This window comes from Cucurbita pepo, chromosome 18 (genome assembly GCF_057944985.1).
Source record: "Cucurbita pepo subsp. pepo isolate OVF chromosome 18, ASM5794498v1, whole genome shotgun sequence".
Lineage (NCBI taxonomy): Eukaryota > Viridiplantae > Streptophyta > Magnoliopsida > Cucurbitales > Cucurbitaceae > Cucurbita > Cucurbita pepo.
In genome coordinates this window covers 9,019,915-9,039,171 of record NC_141815.1, presented here as the reverse complement: position 1 = coordinate 9,039,171, position 19,257 = coordinate 9,019,915, and the positions used below count along the sequence as shown (strand labels likewise).

General features: G+C 35.7%; 2 protein-coding genes across 2 annotated transcripts; one reads left to right on the top strand and one right to left on the bottom strand.

Moving 5' to 3' along the window:
* Window positions 1-968: 968 nt before the first annotated feature.
* On the top strand, window positions 969-2,614 carry LOC111779733 (uncharacterized). The gene is made up of 3 exons (XM_023659852.2): window positions 969-1,554; window positions 1,763-1,959; window positions 2,050-2,614. The coding sequence occupies exons 1-3, from the start codon at window positions 1,185-1,187 to the stop codon at window positions 2,473-2,475; spliced, it is 993 nt and encodes a 330-aa protein (XP_023515620.2). The 5' UTR covers window positions 969-1,184; the 3' UTR covers window positions 2,476-2,614.
* A 4,481-nt stretch (window positions 2,615-7,095) lies between these two features.
* On the bottom strand, window positions 7,096-17,669 carry LOC111780087 (K(+) efflux antiporter 4). Its single transcript, XM_023660364.2, has 20 exons — window positions 17,278-17,669; window positions 16,661-16,704; window positions 16,253-16,311; window positions 16,020-16,098; window positions 15,847-15,908; window positions 15,645-15,720; window positions 14,997-15,071; window positions 14,505-14,576; window positions 14,325-14,408; window positions 12,778-12,846; window positions 11,574-11,651; window positions 11,312-11,400; window positions 10,943-11,039; window positions 10,819-10,872; window positions 10,397-10,492; window positions 9,416-9,604; window positions 9,242-9,319; window positions 8,051-8,095; window positions 7,633-7,722; window positions 7,096-7,550 (listed from the first exon to the last, which is right to left on the bottom strand). The coding sequence occupies exons 1-20, from the start codon at window positions 17,522-17,524 to the stop codon at window positions 7,470-7,472; spliced, it is 1,764 nt and encodes a 587-aa protein (XP_023516132.1). The 5' UTR covers window positions 17,525-17,669; the 3' UTR covers window positions 7,096-7,469.
* Window positions 17,670-19,257: the final 1,588 nt, after the last annotated feature.

Here is a 19,257-nt window from a genome sequence, read left to right as displayed (position 1 = left end):
CTTGGGTGAGTGATTATTATTTATATGACTAATAATATCGAAAATGAAATCCATCACTATTATCTAGGAATAATAAATAAAATTAAAGTTATATATTTTCGAGAAATTAGCCAACATTAAAGAAAAAATGTCCATTTTTTTAATATAACAAATGTTAGGTACGAAGATTTAAACTTTTAATGTTAGTTTTACAGTTGAGCTATGTTGGTGTTGACAAATAATTCATAATTTTAGAAACATGATGACATTGTAATACAAGTATTTACTCGAGGAGAATTGAACTTTTTGGTCGCTGTTCATATGCAATGATCCCTAAAAAAGAAAGGAAGGGTAATTTCCGAAATGAGGGGAAACTAATGATGTTGTTTAGAGAGTTGTTAGTATGATGAGAATCCAAAGAAAAGAAAGGAAAAAAAAAGGAAGTATCCCAAATGAGCAAATGAAAAGATGGGTGTGGTGTGGTTCCACTAAATTTCCTATGAAATTGCTCATCACCCATCAACTTTAAATCCTTTCTAACCTTTCCCCATTTACTATACTAATCAACTCTATGTATTTTCGATATGGATTTCTTTTAATTCGTCTACTTTTAATATTTGCGCGTTTTGATTCAATCATTTGATTTTTATGTGCAAAATTTAACATAAATTTTATAGTATGTTCATAGAAATATATGTTTATGAGATCCCACACTGGTTGGAGAGAAAAACGAAACATTTCTTATAAGGAAGTGAAAACTTCTCTCTAGTAGATGTATTTTAAAATCATGAGACTAACAATATCTGTTAGTAGTGAACTTGACTATTACAAATAGTATCAGAGTCAGACTACGATACGCACGACCCCATAAGGAGTAGATTGTGAGTTAGTGCGAGAATCCGAGAGAGAGAAATGATAGATTATTTTAATATGGTTAAACCCAAGTTGGGAAAAGGAAAAAAAGTTGTAAATAAATGGCATCCAATCACCCTCTTCTCTTATGCATCCATTATTTTGTCTATAACCCACCTCTCCTCTCTTCTCCTCTCATCTTCATCATATAAACCACACCAATTTATCACTTATTTTGCTGCTCTCCCATTTCTCTCCTCCTCTACACTTTGTTTTTTTTTTTTTTTCCAACTTTTTTTTAGGGTTTTCATCATAGTAAGAGGCAAAAGATTTCAAGTGTGGGTGACAAGAACATGGGCAGAAAGTGCTCACATTGTGGCAACATAGGTCACAATTCAAGGACTTGCACCAACTTTAGACCCTCAATCACACCCAATTTCAACGTTGGTAGTGGCTTAATTAGGCTCTTTGGAGTTCATCTTGATTCCTCTTCTTCTTCTTCTTCTTCTTCCTCTTCTTCTTCCTCTTCTACTACTTCTTCTTCAAGTGCTGCTGCTTTCGCCATTAAGAAAAGCTTTAGCACCGATTGCTTGTCGTCGTCGTCCTCGTCCTCGTCTTTCTCTACTTCTCGAATTCAAATCGATCATAATCTTGAACCTTCTAAGCCCACCAATGGCTATCTCTCTGATGGCCTTCTCAATGGAGACCAAGAAAGGAAGAAAGGTAAGGTTTTTATCATTTGGGTCTCTTCAAAATTCAATCTTTTTGTGTTTTCTTTGGTCAAGTTTTGATTTTTAGCCTCTTTCCTTTCTGGGTTTTCAATGTTTTGAGGATTTGAGGCTTTTTTTTTACTTGGGTTTTTGGTGTTTGATTGATCATACCCTTAATTTTAAGCATAATAATCATATTTTTTGGGATGAACTGTTCTTAGGGGTTCCATGGACAGAAGAGGAGCACAGAATATTCCTAATTGGGCTTGAAAAGCTTGGAAGAGGAGATTGGAGAGGCATCTCGAGAAACTACGTTACCACGAAAACTCCGACCCAAGTGGCTAGTCACGCTCAAAAGTATTTTCTTAGACAATCGACCGTCAACAAAAAGAACCGTCGCTCGAGCCTCTTCGACATGGTATTCTTCATTTCATTTGGATAGGTATTTTTGTCATAATCTATACCAAAAATTACACAATTTAGATTTGTTTTGTGTGTTGGAATACAGGTTGGGACAGCATATGATACAACAACCACAGCACTGTCTCAATGTTTGAAGATCTCTTCAAATTCTCAAACTCATAGCAATAAGAATGAGATGAATATCAAGAAGGAGCTGAATTTGCCTCTTTTAGAGAGTAAAATCACCACTACTTTTGCAAGCTCCCAACAATTGGGTTCTTCCATGGAAGTGATGAACAACAATAATCAAGCTTTTTCTTCTTCTTCTTCTTCATCAATTTGGCTTTATGGGTTGATTGATTCACAGCTCAAATCAGCTTCTCAAACCATGATTTGTTCTTCATCTTCTGGAGCAGGTGGGCCAGATCTTGAGCTCACTTTGGCAGCCCCAAGAGCTTCCAATTTGGAGTATGAACAAACCAAAAAGGCATCAATTGGTTCCCTCCTTGTTGACCCAATTAGGGTTCCCTAATTACTAATCAAACCCATCCCCAAAAATTCAATATCCAGCAAGAAATAACACAAACACATATTGTTCTTGATCATTACAGTAGTGTTTAATTTGGTTGTTTTATGAACAGCTTCCTTACTGAAAGTGACAAATTTATATATATGTTTTTCGTCTTAATTTATTTAGCTATGGCTATGCTCGAGAAGAAGCACAAAGGTTGTAAAATGACTCTTTAATGTCTTAATCCGTTTAGCTATGCTCGAGAAGAAGCACAAAGGTTGTAAAATGGCTCTTTAATGTTTTAATCCGTTTAGTTATGCTCGAGAAGAAGCACAAAATTTGTAAAATGGCCTCTTTAATGTCTTAATCCGTTTAGTTATGCTCGAAAAGAAGCACAAAGTTTGTAAAATGGCCTCTTTAATGTCTTGATCCATTTAGCTATGCTCGAAAAGAAGCACAAAGCTTGTAAAATGACTCTTTAATATCTTAATCCGTTTAGCTATGCTAAAAAAGAAGCACAAAGTTTGTAAAATGGCTCTTTAATGTCTTAATCCGTTTAGCGATGCTCGAAAAGAAGCACAAAGTTTGTAAAATGGCTCTTAAATGTCTTGATCTGTTGAACTATGCTCGAGAAGAAGCACAAAGTTTATAACCGTTCATTTGATGGACCTTATTAATTATATTATCTTAAATAAATGAAGGTTGTGACAAAAAAAAAAAAAAATGAAAAACAAAAATGAAGTGAGGGATTTTGGCATCTTTCTCAGCAGCTTCATAATTGTAGGAAACTGTCAACTTCATTCATAGCCCTCTCTTTTTTACAGACTTTAGGGGGAAAAGAAATTGAAACTTAGGGTTTCTTTTTAAATAATTTAAGTCATTTCAATTGTACCAATGCTCTATACTCTTGTGTATATTTGCCAGCTGCTGATGCTAATGGAGACAACTGTGGAAAAGAACCCTACTGGCTCAGAATAAAGTTTCTTAAAAAGCTCCTCTCTCTCTCTCTCTCTCCTCTCTCTCTCTCCTCTCTCTCTCCTCTCTCTCTCTCCTCTCTCTCTCCTCTCTCCTTTTGGCTTAAAAAGATCAATTATAGAATAATGATTTTTGGGTCTTCTTAAAAATAGAAACAAAATTCATGGCTGCTCAGAAGAAGAATCTGGCTGTTTGATAATTGGAATGGCTATTAATTAGTGAGGCAATTATTATCATCTTAGTATAAATTCATCAACTTTTCTTAGGTTTCAATTGTTCTTTCTCATTTTATGATCAACATAAATGCTATTCAACACAAGTAGTACTAATTTGAGTTACACCCAACACAAGTAGTACTAATTTGAGTTACACCCAAGTCGTATAATCGGCAGAGATTCAAGAAAATATTGAAGTTTTTATTGAGAAGTTAAATCGTTTGGACCATACTAAATTTAATTATTTAATGCATATCGGACGCAAAACAATTCGGGGTATCAAATTGGGCAAAAACCATGAATTTTCATTATCCAAAGTTTTCAATTAATAATTCACATGGGGGAAAGAAATCTTCAGTGTTACACTTTCAATCAATGAATTTGGCCCACAAATGTCCAAACTCTACCCCATAATTAATATCAATTTTCAGAGCTCATACTCATGATTACAATAAGAATTATTGAATGTAGCCCTAACCTATAGTAACACTCCAAATAAATGGCTTTCCAAATGAACAAAAATTGACCAGACAGCAAGAAAAATCACAGACAAAAGGGTCAGAAACAAAGGGTTTAAGGGATTGACGTCTGGAAGAACAAGAAGAGGAGGAGAGATTGATTGAAACTTGTGAAGACCTTGAGAGAGCAAATAGATATTATCCCTTTTGGTTTCTCTAAAGATTGAATGATATAAGAATTTGCAGGTTCAAAACACCCATCATGGAATGAAGTAGATGGAGACAATTAATAATAGGGGATTTGTTTTCTTATTTCATGTGGGACAAAACAAAATCTTGGCTCTCTTTTTGGCATACAAAACAACTCAACATGTGGAAAGATTTAGAGGAATCTAAGGATGAGTAAATTGAGTGAATGAAAAGCTGACACATCTCCCAGCATTTTCCCTGTCCCTTGTTGTTTCCTGATAGAAAATAAATTAAACAAAAAAAAAAAAAAAAAAAAAAAAAAAGATTGAAGCTTGAAAACCCCAATATCTTAGCAGAATAGAGAATTCTAGAGATCTCTCCACAGAAACAGCTTAAGTGAGGAAAAGGGTGGGGAAAGGGACCTCTTCTTGGCATTCCCATTTGCAGATAAACCCACATGAATGTAATAATACAGGCTGAAATGGTGTCTCCATAGGCATAGAATAGGATAGATGGATATTAGAACAGCCAATGAATGGGAATCAATCGAAATGTAGATAAGGTTTTTGGTATCCAAGCAAACACTGAATAACCAGATAGGATAAATAGTAGTACTCAATGCTCTATTTGAATACTTGTTTTCTTACCACAATTTTTTCAACTATGTCTGGAAAATGACATTGCTGTACACTTGAAATTACCATGTACCTGTATATCAAGATAGCTTGATTATTGTAAAGTTAGTACCGAAAGGAAAGGACAATAATTGAATTTAAAGGATAACAAAGGTTCAATGAATTGTCACAGACAGACTTATAATAGGAAAGGTCCTAAGAGTACTTATGAGACTTGTTATCTAAAGGTCCAAGTCTATTATTTAAAGGTCCAAGTCTACCGCTAGTAGATATTATTCTCTTTAGACTTTTCTTTTCGAGCTTTTCATCAAGGTTTTTAAAACGCATATGCTAGGGAGAGGCTTTCACACTCATACAAAGAATGTTTCGTACCCCTCTCCAATTGATATGAGATCTCACAATCCATCCTCCTTCGGGACCCAGCGTCCTTGCTGGCACACTGCCTCGTGTCCACTCCCTTTGGGACTCAGCCTACTCACTAGCATATCACTCGATGTCTGACTCTAATATCATTTGTAACCGTCCAAGCTCACTGCTAACAGATATTTTCCCTTTTAGGTTTGTGAGATCTCACATCGGTTGGAGATGGAAACAAAACATTCTTTATAAGGGTGTGGAAACATTTTCCTAACAGACGCATTTTAAAAACTTTGAAGGACAGTCCATAAGGGAAAGCAAATAATATTTGCTAACCATAAGCTTGAACCGTTGTCTATGACATTTCAATCAATCAAAAACAATGTACACAAACAGGGAAAATGATTTTTCTTTGATATCAAAGAATCACAAGCCTGGGGATTGTACCATGTACCACCATCATTATGCTGAAAGAAACACAAAAAGCATAGGGATTCGCAAGTATTTTGGATTTTTGAGAAACTTACTGGGATCCAGGTACAAGTTCTCTCCTGCTAACAGAAAATACAAAAAAGTTTCTGCAACATTTATAATCACTTTTAGAGCACAGTGACTTTTCAACCGTCCCAAGATGTCCTCTTTACTACCTGCAGTATCCATCACTGAGTTGTCAACATTATTGTTTTGATAGTATTGGGATAACCAGCAAGCAAATAACTCACATAAACTTTATGTGGAGGACAAAGCCTTTGTTCTAATGTAAGAAGAGAGCAAACAGGCCTGGTTTTATCTTCTTTCTCTTGTTGTGCATTACACAATACCTGTCATTGTCCTCCAAATCGCCATCAGAACCTTGTAGAAACTCTCTGTTTAATTTCTATTTCTGTCTGACATGTTCTGTCATGATGTTATTAATAAAAAAATGAAACCCCACAATTGAACCTGTCCTAAAGCAACTAGCTAGGAGAGGATTGAAGAGATTGAAGGATGCTTTGTGAAGGGAACCGTGATTGTTGTGATAAAGATGCACAGAATATGAACATCAATCAAGCCTTTTAATCTCGAAATGAAAGGATAAAGAGAAGAAGAATGGTAAAAGATAAGCTATGGAAGCATTCTGCAGAGAATTAGCTATGGAAATGATGCATTTTGTTGGGGTAGGAGGGACCAGTGGAGGACCTCAAATGTCGAGTAAACATCATTCACTTTTGAACGATGTTGATCTTTCAATGAAAAGAAGGGACGTGAAGCTTTTTTCATGGCTTAAAAAGCATCTCCTGCTTTTTAAGATGGCATTGTATATGGCCAAGTTACCTGAACAGCAGTAGTGATATCATTTTTATGATCTCACAATGGCAAAATTTGTTCTCTAGCTTAAAAAGAACACATTGTTTGCTGCAAAAGGTGACCTCATAGTTTAGTAAGTAACCTATCATAGACTGGAAAGAGCTTTTACTGAACTTACCAAACGTCTTCCTTCATGTCTTAATTCTCTTTCAGTTGTTATTAATCGCTTTACTGCCACCTGCCTGAAAGAGATCCATTTCTCCTAATGAGAGATCCCTTCCTCTCCAGGTCCAGCAAGCAACTAATAATAAGGAATACAGGAGTGAATTTCATTTTCACTTCGGTTATGAATTTCAATGATATTGGAAACCTTCAACGATTGGGAATGCAGAGGTAATACCTTGCAAGTCATCCAGGCAGTCAAATCTTGTACATCATCTGGGCCTCTGTGAACTGAAAATGGCCTCTGGATACACTAAAAATTTTTGGAACTACATTACTTTTCAGGTTGATGGAACAGCTGTGTGACTCAATTTGTAAAAAGAACATATATAATAAAATGAATGGCGTTAACAAATGGAAGTTATTTTACAATGAACAGGCCACCTATATTAATAACATTAAGGCCTGGATCAAAACTTGGAGTTCAGTGAATGGGATGATTTTGAGAATCGTATACACACTACACTCTGGTTCTCTCTCCCAATTGAACTATTTCGATGTGATCTTGCCTTGGCCGGAGTTTCACGTAGAAATTTGCCATCTTCAGGTCCACAATAGTAAAAAACTGAGAGCCCAATTAATAACCTTTCACTCTTCTGCACGTGTTCTCTATTTCACAAGAAACCCTTCGGTCAAATGTGGTTACCTCCTGCTTTTTTGATATGGTATGCATAATATCATGAAAAATGAGAGCCTTGAACCACCAAAGTAATGCGTTTAGCACCATCTGTTCGAAGGCCGTCTCCTTTGAATCCAATCTGGTAGGATAAATCATGCACGTTACCTCAGCAACAGTATCCAACAAGAACTGAGAGGTGATTACTAGAGGCTGAAGATTACCTCACTCAAACCATCAGGTGAGAACCACCGCAACAATACTCCAATACGCACCACAGCAGGAATAAGCTTGAAAAGCAATGGGGTAGTCACCTACACAGTTGGTTTTATTAACACACAATTACCGTAAAGTTAGATCATATAAAAACAACTTTCTGTGCGAAGTATCTCAATGTCTCATTGGAATAGATCACAACAGACCACACATTAATAACGCTTTTCATCTGATTTGCAACATAACAACTTTTTTTGTTTGGAAACTTTGATAAATTATTTCGTCTGAATTAGCATATCAGTTAGGAATGAGTTCCACAGTGCCCCAGAGAGAGTAGAATAGGGAAAGTTCAATCACATTGTAGGATGCACATTAGACACTAGATGTTAGGGGACTTCAAGAAAATGCAATAAAAATTTAACTCACCAGACTAAGTGCAGTTGTGCCAAGCAGCAGTATATACAATTTTCCCTGAAATTTTTTTACATGAGAAAAAAAATATTAAAAAAATACATAAAAGCAATGTAAAAAGACATCAAATCTTTTAATGAACAAAGAGTAGACAAATATTATAAATATGAGAGATAGAATGAATTCTCGAGAAATAAGACTTATTGTGGCTTTTGAAGAAAGACGCACATTCAAGGCTCACACCTATATAAAAGACAACAATGAAGTCGAGATCTCCATCACCTAAAACCATAAACTATAAAATAACTTAATTTTGTAGATGTTCAAATACCAATATTGGAATGTTTGAAATCAAAACTTCAGTTATAATTGAGAATATAATAACGGAGCCCAAAATAATCGTACATTTTGTTTATATAAAATACCAACTTTCGTTGAGAAAAAAAAAACGAAGAATACAAAGGTGCATAAAAAAAAAACAATGCCCACAAAAGGGATCAACCCTAAAGACGGAATTGCATATTTAAACTTACTATGGTTTTTAAAATAAAACAAACTTTTTTTTTTCTTAAATATTCCATTGGACCAGATAAATGAACCCATAACCTCAAAAGTTGCAGCTGTTAGAAGAAAGTCCAGTCAATTCTTATAAATCACCTAGGAGCAAGATCACAAGCACATTTGCCAAGCCTGCTCTATTCAGACCAGTCTTTCATAGATACTTCTAACAAACCAAATAGGATTCATTTATAAAGCATGATCTGCATCATTCCCCCACAAAGAACCACCATCGCCCTCTAATTTCAGCACCCCAAGGGAAGTAGAATATGGGAGCTTCAACTCCCATACTTGATACGACCATGTTAAGGCACCATTGAGTTACATCCCTCCCCTTGCAAGAAATAGTATCGACTAATTCTAAGGCAAAGCGCCCTTTATACCATTTGCAACTTGTTTCAGTTGCTCATAAGGAGATGAGTTTTCATACGTTTGGCTGTTTGGGCACATAAACATGGAAAAGTAATCCACACTTGAAAATTAGCAGATACGGTAATTCTCAATGCAAGCATACCACGTAAAACAGAAGTCAATGTAAACATTAGAAAACAAAGTGAAAATTTATATTTTGAGTTTGGAGACCGCTCTTACCAACACCAACAAATTATGAGCCTCAATCAAAGACAAGCATAAAATTCATGTACCAACCTCAACAAGATGAAGATTAGAGGCACGGCTTAGAAGGACAAAAGCAAATTCCCCAATTTGTGCGAGTGACATCCCGACCTATAAGATGAAACTACTTATGGTCTCCTTCAAATACCTAAATAAAAAAGAAGTCATTTCATTGTGAAGAAGCAGATTTGTTAGAATACATCTCACCAGAAGTGAAGTTTTGTTGGTGTATCCAAATCCCTTGACAACAGCAGTAACCACTACAGTTTTTATAACAATGACCAATATTACAGCCGCAAGTAAGATATCAATGTGGTTCCATAGGAAATGAACATGAATTAGCATCCCAATGCTGGCAAGAAAAAGAGCAGCAAAGAAGTTGCGAATGGGCTCAACCTAGTAATCAAGCCAATCAATAGAAGGTATTAAAAATTCCGAGCCAGCTAAAACAGATTCAGCAAAGATAAATGACAGTATTAAATAAATAGTATAGTACTTGCTATAGACCCTAGTTTGAAGCTGATGAGAAATTTAATTGTCAACATCTCGTTTATCTGTGACCAGAAATTATGTTACAGAAATTCATTACATGTGGAATGTAAGCTGAGATTCATTGTCGAGCAAGAATCTAGATCATAAGTTCTATGATGCATGATTTTAATACGACTGGATCATGAGATTTATCTGTAAGCTTGATGCCTGACCCCCAAAGGATCATAAGTTTTATGCTGCAGGTTCTCATTACATCAGGAACAGATGGATTTATCAGAAAGCTTGATGCGCAACCCCCGAAAAATCATATACTTCAAGAGAGATTGTAAGTTCTATGTTGCAGGATTTCATTACATCTGGAACATGAGAATTATCAATAAGCTTAACAATCGCTGCCCTCTCCCCAAAAATATACTTAAGCTAGATCATAAATTTACTATTTTGAAACCTACAGTATTATCCGAGTACCCAGATGCCTATACAAATTCTCATTTCCTATCAGAAAGAACATATATATCTATAATAATCTAGCCATAATATTTGTAGACCTTTTTCCACGTCAGGCATTTTAGTAGCATGATTTCAGACCTGAAAGCTTACTAGAGTTTTCGAAAGCTTCAAAAAGTTTATATCATCACACCCGCAGCAAAGGAACCTAATTCAAGTATGTGCTGAGCAAGTTTATATCATATTTACCTGCTCAAGTGTGTGCTGAGCAAGATCCGTAGTTGATATCATCACACCCGCAGCAAAGGAACCTAATTCAAGGCTTAACCCAAGTTTATCACTGCACTGCATAGGTGGTTATATAAATGAATCAGCATTGCTCTTATATACACACACAAAAAGCACTGGTAGATGCTAAATGCTTTAGATAGACCATCCTCAACAACTTTATTCTCGACTGTAATACCCTATTGGCTTTAATAAAAAAAGGATAAGGCAACTGGATAAGAACCATTTTTCCATGTCCCACTTTTCATAATAGAATACGTAATTCTGAAAGAGGAAAAAATCCACAGCCAGAAAACTGAAGTTCTTCACCATTTCAATGTCCACCAAATGATACTAAAAACATGTATTGGTTCTAGAATTAAGCATTAGGAAGTAACACTAACCCAAGCTACAAGTAAGCAGAATGCAACAGCCGCCAACTGATAGAGTTCATTAGTCTGCATGGAAAAGATTTTGCTCAGAACATGAAGCAATAGTAGTAGCAGCCAAAGAAAATGTTGCCCTTACCTGAGATGACAGGCTAATCATAAGTTTAAGGAACCTCGGAACACATGTGCGAGATAATATTGTCAAAGTAATCAAAAACGTAATCAAGACCACCAACCTGGAAAATAAAGAAAATGGATGGGAAGTACTAGTTTTAGTTGAATAACTCAAAAGGCAAATTTTCCCAGTTGGCTATTAATCAACTAGAAAATTGAATGAAAAGCGAAGCCTGGATTAGTAGTCTATGCACCAACTATGCTATATTTTCAGATCTAAGTGTCATTATGCTGGAAGAGAAATTTTTGGTGACGATAGATACTTGACTTATTTGACCAAAAGCCTCATAAATAAAAATTCTTGTGCGCACATACAGACAGCAGCAATTCTTACGACTTAGTCATGGACAGAACTCCTTGAAGAACACCAGAAGTACCACCAAGAATCGGAAGCAGGGCAAACAGCAAGCCTACAGCACAATCCTGGTGGTGCATAGTGAACCAAAAAAAACTTTTATCAACATATAGCTAGTCATCCATTGGTATTTATTAAAAACACACACATGCACCCCTAGACCAAAACTTCTAGTACAGCCAAACAAGTCGTCACTAATTAGTAAAATGAAAAAGTATTGGAAGAGAAATCAATTGTATACCTGAAGAATAAGCGTACCAATGGTCACCTGACCATGAATGGCATTGACGCTATTTCGTTCCATTAAAAATTTCAAGACCTACATCAGATAATATAGTGGAAGCACCCAAATTTAATACAGATAATCCATGAAGGGCTTATTAATGCTGAGGAAAGAGCAATAATTCTATTTCTAAAATATATATATATACACACACTTATCCAACAGTCAGTTCCTTGACAAAAACTATTTAACATGACCAAAAGCTCGACGAGAGAGGAGTGTAAGAAGAATGAGACAAAGTAACTATGAAGCTGTTTATGTTTTCAAAGAGAAAAAAACTCTGAAGCCCATTACATCTCTGCACCCGACTTCAAAAGCAGTTTTCTCAAAGTTTTCATATGTTCGCTGATTAACACCACATTCATATTTATAATCGTATAAAATATTTACAAAAATTGGTTTATACCCTATTCTCGTCCCAAAACTTTCAAAATTTTAGTCCCTAAATTATTAACCCCTTATATAATTAGTCCCGAAACTATTAAGTCCTTTTATAATTTTAATAAATTAATGACGTGAAACTATTATGTATTATACAAGCATAATTTCAAGTCAAATAAGTTAGATGAACATTGGGGAAAGCGGACATAGGGTAGAAAAATAACATAGCAAAGACCAAAAATGATTGTCCGTTGAAAAGTTTGTCTAAAATACACATTTAGAAAATAAACTTGAAAGTTAAAGAGGACCAAAATGGACATTTAGAAAGTCAAAGTTCAGGGACTAAAATGAGATTTAAACCTTAAAAGAAAAAACCTCTTATCTACGAAGGTATAAAATAGTGTATAAAGGAAGGTTGTTATGAGGTTAAGTGATAGTTGATGAACATGTTCCATTGCAGAATAACATTCTTAAACAATCACAAAAATGAGTAAGCATTTACCAAGTTCTAGACTAACATGCGAAAAAACCTGTGTAGATTAACATTTTTTTTAATAAGAAACTATTGGTTTATTAGAACAGCAGGTGCGGAATTCATAACTATCTCAATATTTTTCAAACTGGCATTTTTTCTTTTTTCTTTTTTTTTTTTGTAACTGGCTCAATGTTTTTTCAATTGTCAGCATATTCATAAACTTAGATCATCCCAATGCTCTTTTAGCCACTCCACACTAATATGACTTCATTCCACTCGAAGATGTAGTAAGTCACAAGGACTTACCACTGCAGTCGAAGACATAGACAGGAATGCACCAACAAATACCCCCTCTGAAGATTTACCACCACATAGCTGCAAAAGCAATTTCATATCATAAGAAGCAATTGACAGGTTAACAATGTGAAAAAAAAAAAAAATGTGCTTATATGGAAGCAGCAAGAAGAAAACGCCGACCATAATATCCCAGAGACAGCATCAACTGCTAAACGTTCATGCAAAGCAGTAAACTCTAGCTTTTGTATCCAGCAAAGTTCCAGTAAAGCCAATTAAAAGAAACAGTAGGCCACAAAAAGGCAATTCAACCCTCTCCTTGTGTACACTGACCTTTACTAAGCAGAAAGACTCAAGTATAACTGCACTGAGCTTACCTAATCCATCAAGATTTTTTTTTTTTTTTTTTTTTTTTAACTTGGGCCTAGGAAAACTACACAACCGAAGGTTTTACTACAAATCAACAGCTTAAATTTGGGCCCTATGAATGAAATGCAGATATAGTGTAACGACCCAGATCCACCACTAGCAGATATTGTCCTCTTTGGGTTTTCCCTTTCGGGCTTCCCTTCAAGGCTTTAAAACGCGTCTACTAGGGAAAGGTTTCCACACCCTTATAAGTGGTGGTTTGTTCTCCTCCCCAACCAATGTGGGACATCACAATCCACCCCCCTTCGGGGCCCAGCGTCCTCGCTGGCACTCTATCCTTCCTCCAATCGATGTGGGACCACCCCCAAATCCACCCCCCTTTGGGGCCCAGCGTCCTTACTAGCACACCGTCTCGTGTCTACCCCCCTTCGGGGAACAACGAGAAGGCTGGCACATCGTCCGGTGTCTAGCTCTGATACCATTTGTAACGACCCAGGCCCACCGCTAGCAGATATTGTCCTCTTTGGCCTTTCCCTTTCGGGCTTCCCTCAAGGCTTTAAAACACGTCTACTAGGGGAAGGTTTCCACACCCTTATAAGTGGTGGTTTGTTCTCCTCCCCAACCAATGTGGGACATCACATATAGTCCTCACTCAGAGAAAATACCGGGCATGAAATTTCATAGATACTTTCCATGAAAAGATTGTGCAAAAGCAAGATGATAATTAGAAATCTGGAGAGAAACCATTTCAGACAGTAATAGTAATAGATGGCAGGAGAAAGAGATTAAAAATATGAGAGAGAGACAGAGACAGTCACACATCCTCACATACACACACGAGGAAGGGCAATTAGGTACTAGTGTTGTCCAAAACACTTCATCATATTTGAGGACAACCTTGAACAAAAGTGGATATAATAAGTGTGGACTGGATTATTACTCTTAACATATGGATCTTTGGGACGTTGACAAATACTAGTTCATATGCATAGCAGAAATTTCTAGAAACATCTAATTGCCATATCTAAAATCCACAAAATGAATCCACCTAGAAATATGAATTTGCAAGATTAATAGAAAAATTTTGGATAAGAGCAAGACTAATAAAATTTGAAACCATGAGGCACGATAACTTTATCCTATTGTCAGCGGACTGCTGGAATAAAGTCTCATCAGAATGTAAGACATACCGAAGCTGTAATTCCACACAAGCACATAAAAAGGAAAATCTGGAGCAATCCTCCAACAACAGCTACTGCTCGAACAACACGAAGCTGGAAAAAAAAAAACAGAGAGATTATTGACATATTCTAAATATTTTGTCAACCAGCTATCGTTGGGAAAACAATCTGGAAGAAAATCAGTCTGACTTTTGCAGTGGAGAATTCCAAGCCCAATGCAAAAAGAAGGAAGATCACACCAAACTGAGCAACTGTTTCAACCTGAATGTATGGGTAAAAGACAAATTAAATTCTTGTGAAGCAATAGAATATAGTAAGGTAAAATGTGGAAATTCCGGATGCTTAAATTATTGATAGTATCATAAGAATCAATAATAAATTTCATGACAATCATACAATACTCTATAACGTACAAAAAAGAATACCACGTAGAGAAAAAAGTCATAATTAAATTGTTTCAACAAGTATACATAATCATCTTAAACATTCGCCAACTGAAGTGTACTCTTATGATTAGCATATGAAGCAAACATAATCTCTTTACAATTTTATCCAGAACCCAAATGCCAAAAAGTATACCCCTTAGCTTTGTCATAAAACAGAATGTAACAACAGAAAAGGATCAGGGAGAGAAATTCATAAATTTGTAGATTGAAAGAGATGGACATAGATGAAACATACTTGCACCATTTCACTGACACAGCTTAAACCTCCCGGTCCAATGAGAGATCCAGCCAACAGGTATCCAGTGAAGACCTGCAGAATTCAGAACACCATAGCATCATTTACAAAGAATTTTGAGGCGTGTGTGAAACCAGTAATCAAATCATACGTTTTCAGAAATCAAGGTAAAGCAACTTTTCCAGAAATCAAATCATATGTTTAAAGGTTAGCCTATTAGTAAAGTTCGAAAACTGGAATCAGTTTTGCATTTAAATAATCAGACTCAAATATTTCTGAAACGAGTTTTAGAAAACAACGGGAAATAGTTTTTCAGTTATTCTTGAAAAAAAAAAAAAAGACTGAAAACACTCCCAAATAAGCACAATAACTTTTATAAAATGCACATTCAATTCTTTGGGAAAATGCTCTTCCATGGAGTGAAAATCAATATACATATGCCTAAAAGATAAATGATGTTTCAAAGTTGTGTATTACGTTGGGCATTCATCCTAGGGACTCCTAAAAGCAATTGTGCATTAGATATGCTATAGGCAATAAGAATGCTATGGGCTACATTATGATAACGATTTTCCATTTTTTTAAAAAAAAGAGATAGAGAGAGGGAGAGGAAGGAGAAGAAGAAGAAGAATGTGATGATGATCAGACCGGTTGCCCTGCACATGCAAAAGCAATGCCACCACAAGTCGCAGAAACAATAACAACAACTAGATCTGAAATCAATCTGCAATAAAAAAAATTGATAAGATTGGATCTGTAAGCCTTCATCATATTGATGCATACCAAATGACATGAGTCAAGAAGAAAGACCAAGACCCAAGGACTAAGTCGACTGTGCATAAAACCCAACCTTAAATCCAATTGGAGCACGGGAAACTTCGACTTTGGATTGGATATAATAAAGACATTGTCCTGAATACAAAAGATCCAATAAAAATGAAATAACTTCAAGAATAATATTATATTTATTTTTCAACTCATAAGGAAAAGTGTAAATGTAACAGGTATATGCATTAGGCATACCTTTCTATCAATTAATGTAGGCATGTCTTCTCCTCGATTCTCATTATCTAAATGGAAGACATCATGGAACTGAAATGATCTAAGGTCCAAAAAACAGGTCAAAAGTACTATTATAGTCTAATTTCGTTAATCAGAACATGCCTTCTAACAACGATTATGGCATTCAATTCATAAGCACTTAAACTAAAACCAATGAAAGATATGCCTTGAACACATGAAATGGAAAAACATACTTCTCCTCTTTCGATTCATTCTTCTTTGACTTAACTCTGGCAACAGTTTCCAAAACTGCCTGACATATGGAAACAAATTCACTTCAGCTCATGAACAAAGACCAGTAAGGGATAACATTGGGAGTACATTAGCAAACATCTCTGTTATTCCGACTGCATGATAATTCGTTGATTAAAATGAGAGGGACGCTCGAGAATAATAATGCCCCATAAGAAAACTTCATCGGAATGCTAGAATTCTGAAGAACCTTATCGCGTTCAGATGGAAATTTGAATGAGCTAAAAGGTCCATATTGGAAAGAAAGAGCATGTTGGTTTGCCTACTGGATTCTATTATTTAGTTTTTCTTCTATTAAAAGTCGGTAGAAAGAAAAGACCGGCAATGATCAGAAAAAACATCAACCTAACCTGCTTCTCAGCAACACTGTTGTTGAAGCTACCAGCATCCGTGACTGCAAGGGAACGTGAAAAAAAATTAATACTCTCAAGAAATTTAATGATGCCATAGCTATTTTATCAACAAAGTCGATTTGGCCAAAAAGATTATGGGAATGTAAGGGGATTTAAACAGTTAGATAATTTCTTCAAAACGGTAGATCAGAAGCTCTTTCCAGTTCAAATCCTGCTTACTTTCCACGTTTCCGGAGACGGAGGGAACAGCTAAGGAGCATGCAGAATATGAATATGAATCTCATCAAACTTCCAATATCCGACAAAATCACTACCGTAAGACAGCTCTCGAGGTGAAAACACATCACAACGAACTGACACAGGTGGCATAAAAAGAACAGAAAAAATGCGGAACAGAAGCAAGAACAAGAACTAAGAAGAAACCAAAAGAATCAAAGAAAGAGGAAAAACAGACCTCAATGTTCAACAAACAACGAATTGATAGGCGGAAAGAATTAAAAGAACAAAAACGCATTTCACGAATTCCGGAATCCCAGCCGAACGAGGGAGCTTACATACCCAAACAAACAACAAAGAAGGCAATGAGAAGAAAAGTGGAAGTCAGATCAACAAACCTTCATCACTCTGCTCATTCTCAGTAAATTCCCTCTCGAGAGCCCGATCGATTATATTAGCGAAACTATCGTCAACATTAGCGGATCTCGAGAAGTTAGAGTCGGCAGTAGCATTGATCTCGCCGGCCACCAACTCAGATGTAGTGACGGTTAAGAGAGAAATGGAAAGGGAAGGGAAAGTAGCAAAGTAGAGAAGAAGGTGAACGAAGAACAAGAGGACAAGACTCGCAGAGAACGGTAACCTCATTGCAGAGACAGCACAGAAGAAGAAAGGTGGCTGGCCCGGCGCGGTGGCGGTGGCGGTGGCCTCCGACTCCGAGTGACTCCGAGTGGGTTGAAGGGGGGGAAGAAGGAAGGTGGGGGCGAAAAGGTGGTTATTATTCTTCTTGTTTATTTATAAATTTTCCTTTTTCAGCCAAGTAATCGGCCAAACAGAGACAGTAAAAGAATATGAAAGTACGAAAATACCCCTCTGGAAATAGTTTAATTACTTTGGTTGATGTTGGAGGTTGAGATGTCAACATGGTTGAGCGGGGACAAGGACGGGAAACCTTCCTTATCTCCATCTCACCTTCATTTTTCATTTTCGAAGATTTTTTCACTTTTTTTTTTTAATATTCTTGGAATAAATTTTTTTAATGAATAATTTATTAATCATTTATCATTTAATTATATTTATTTATAATTTGCTTCCTTAAATATAAAAATAGATTCTTACACATTAAAAAATAAAAATTAATTTAAATATTCTCCGCTAAATTTATAAACATATTTTAATTAAAATAAAAAAAACAAATAATTAGATTGAATGATTAACGTAGTATTTATTTTAGATATGAATGAAAATTATTTTTACCATATTAAATTATATAAAAAAATATTACCAACGTGTTAATTTAATATTGTGCTATTAACTATTTCATTTAAAAATAAGTATTTTAGATCAAGATTGATCCATATATATTGGTAAGCAATCTCGAGATTTAGTATTTTAATAATTTATTATCTATTATAATTTTTTATTTTTTTCGTTTATTTATTTAAATTTAAGAAATTTATTACAACAAAGACCCATCTAACAACCCGTTCGAGTAGATCTATGTAGATTCATGACATTAAAATTAAAATCTTTTAATTTTAGGCTGAATTATGAAAAATATCTCTAAAGTTTGTTGATTATTGACAAAATTTTCATATTCTTTTATATTCGTAACATTATTTTCAACGTTTTATAAATATTTCAAAATAACATTTAGAACAAGATTTCGGTGGTGAACGAATATTGGGATCTAAAACAATTTAATAGTGATCTGGAACGAAATGGAATCAGTATAACACTACGTCGTTCCCAAGATTAATTTAAGTAAGTTGGAGAAGAAAAGGACCCGAACCAAAAAATGAAAAATGCTTTATTAAAGTGAGAGGTCACATATGAGGCAAATGCTTTAGCTAAGGAAAAGGACTGTTTCAGCATCATCTTAGGATTTAGGACCACCCACCAATTTATTTATGCCCCATTTTTTTTATGAAAATAAAAATCATATATATTCCATTTTTAATTTTAATGGACGGTTGATCTTCACCGAGTCGTGGTTAAGGGTGAAATGTCACTCAGCTCTAGAGTTAGCTAGTTCTTCTCGAAATGTGTTGAGGTACAGTAGTTGACTGGACATCTGGGGTAAAACACTGTTTCGGTACAGGTCGTGTGAGCGCTACCAAATCGAGGCAAACTGTGGATACTATATATGATCTTAAACTAACAAGAGTCAAGGTCAACTAGTGAGACGATGGGAGATTAGGGTGCAGAGACAACCAGAAGGCGAGGTTAATAGAGTGTGTAATTGTAACCGCCTCCAAATCCACCCCCTTTGGGGCCCAGCGTCCTTACTGGCACACCGCATCATGTCTACCCCCTTCAAGGAATAGCGAGAAGGCTGGCACATCGTCTGGTGTTTGGCTCTGATACCATTTGTAACGACT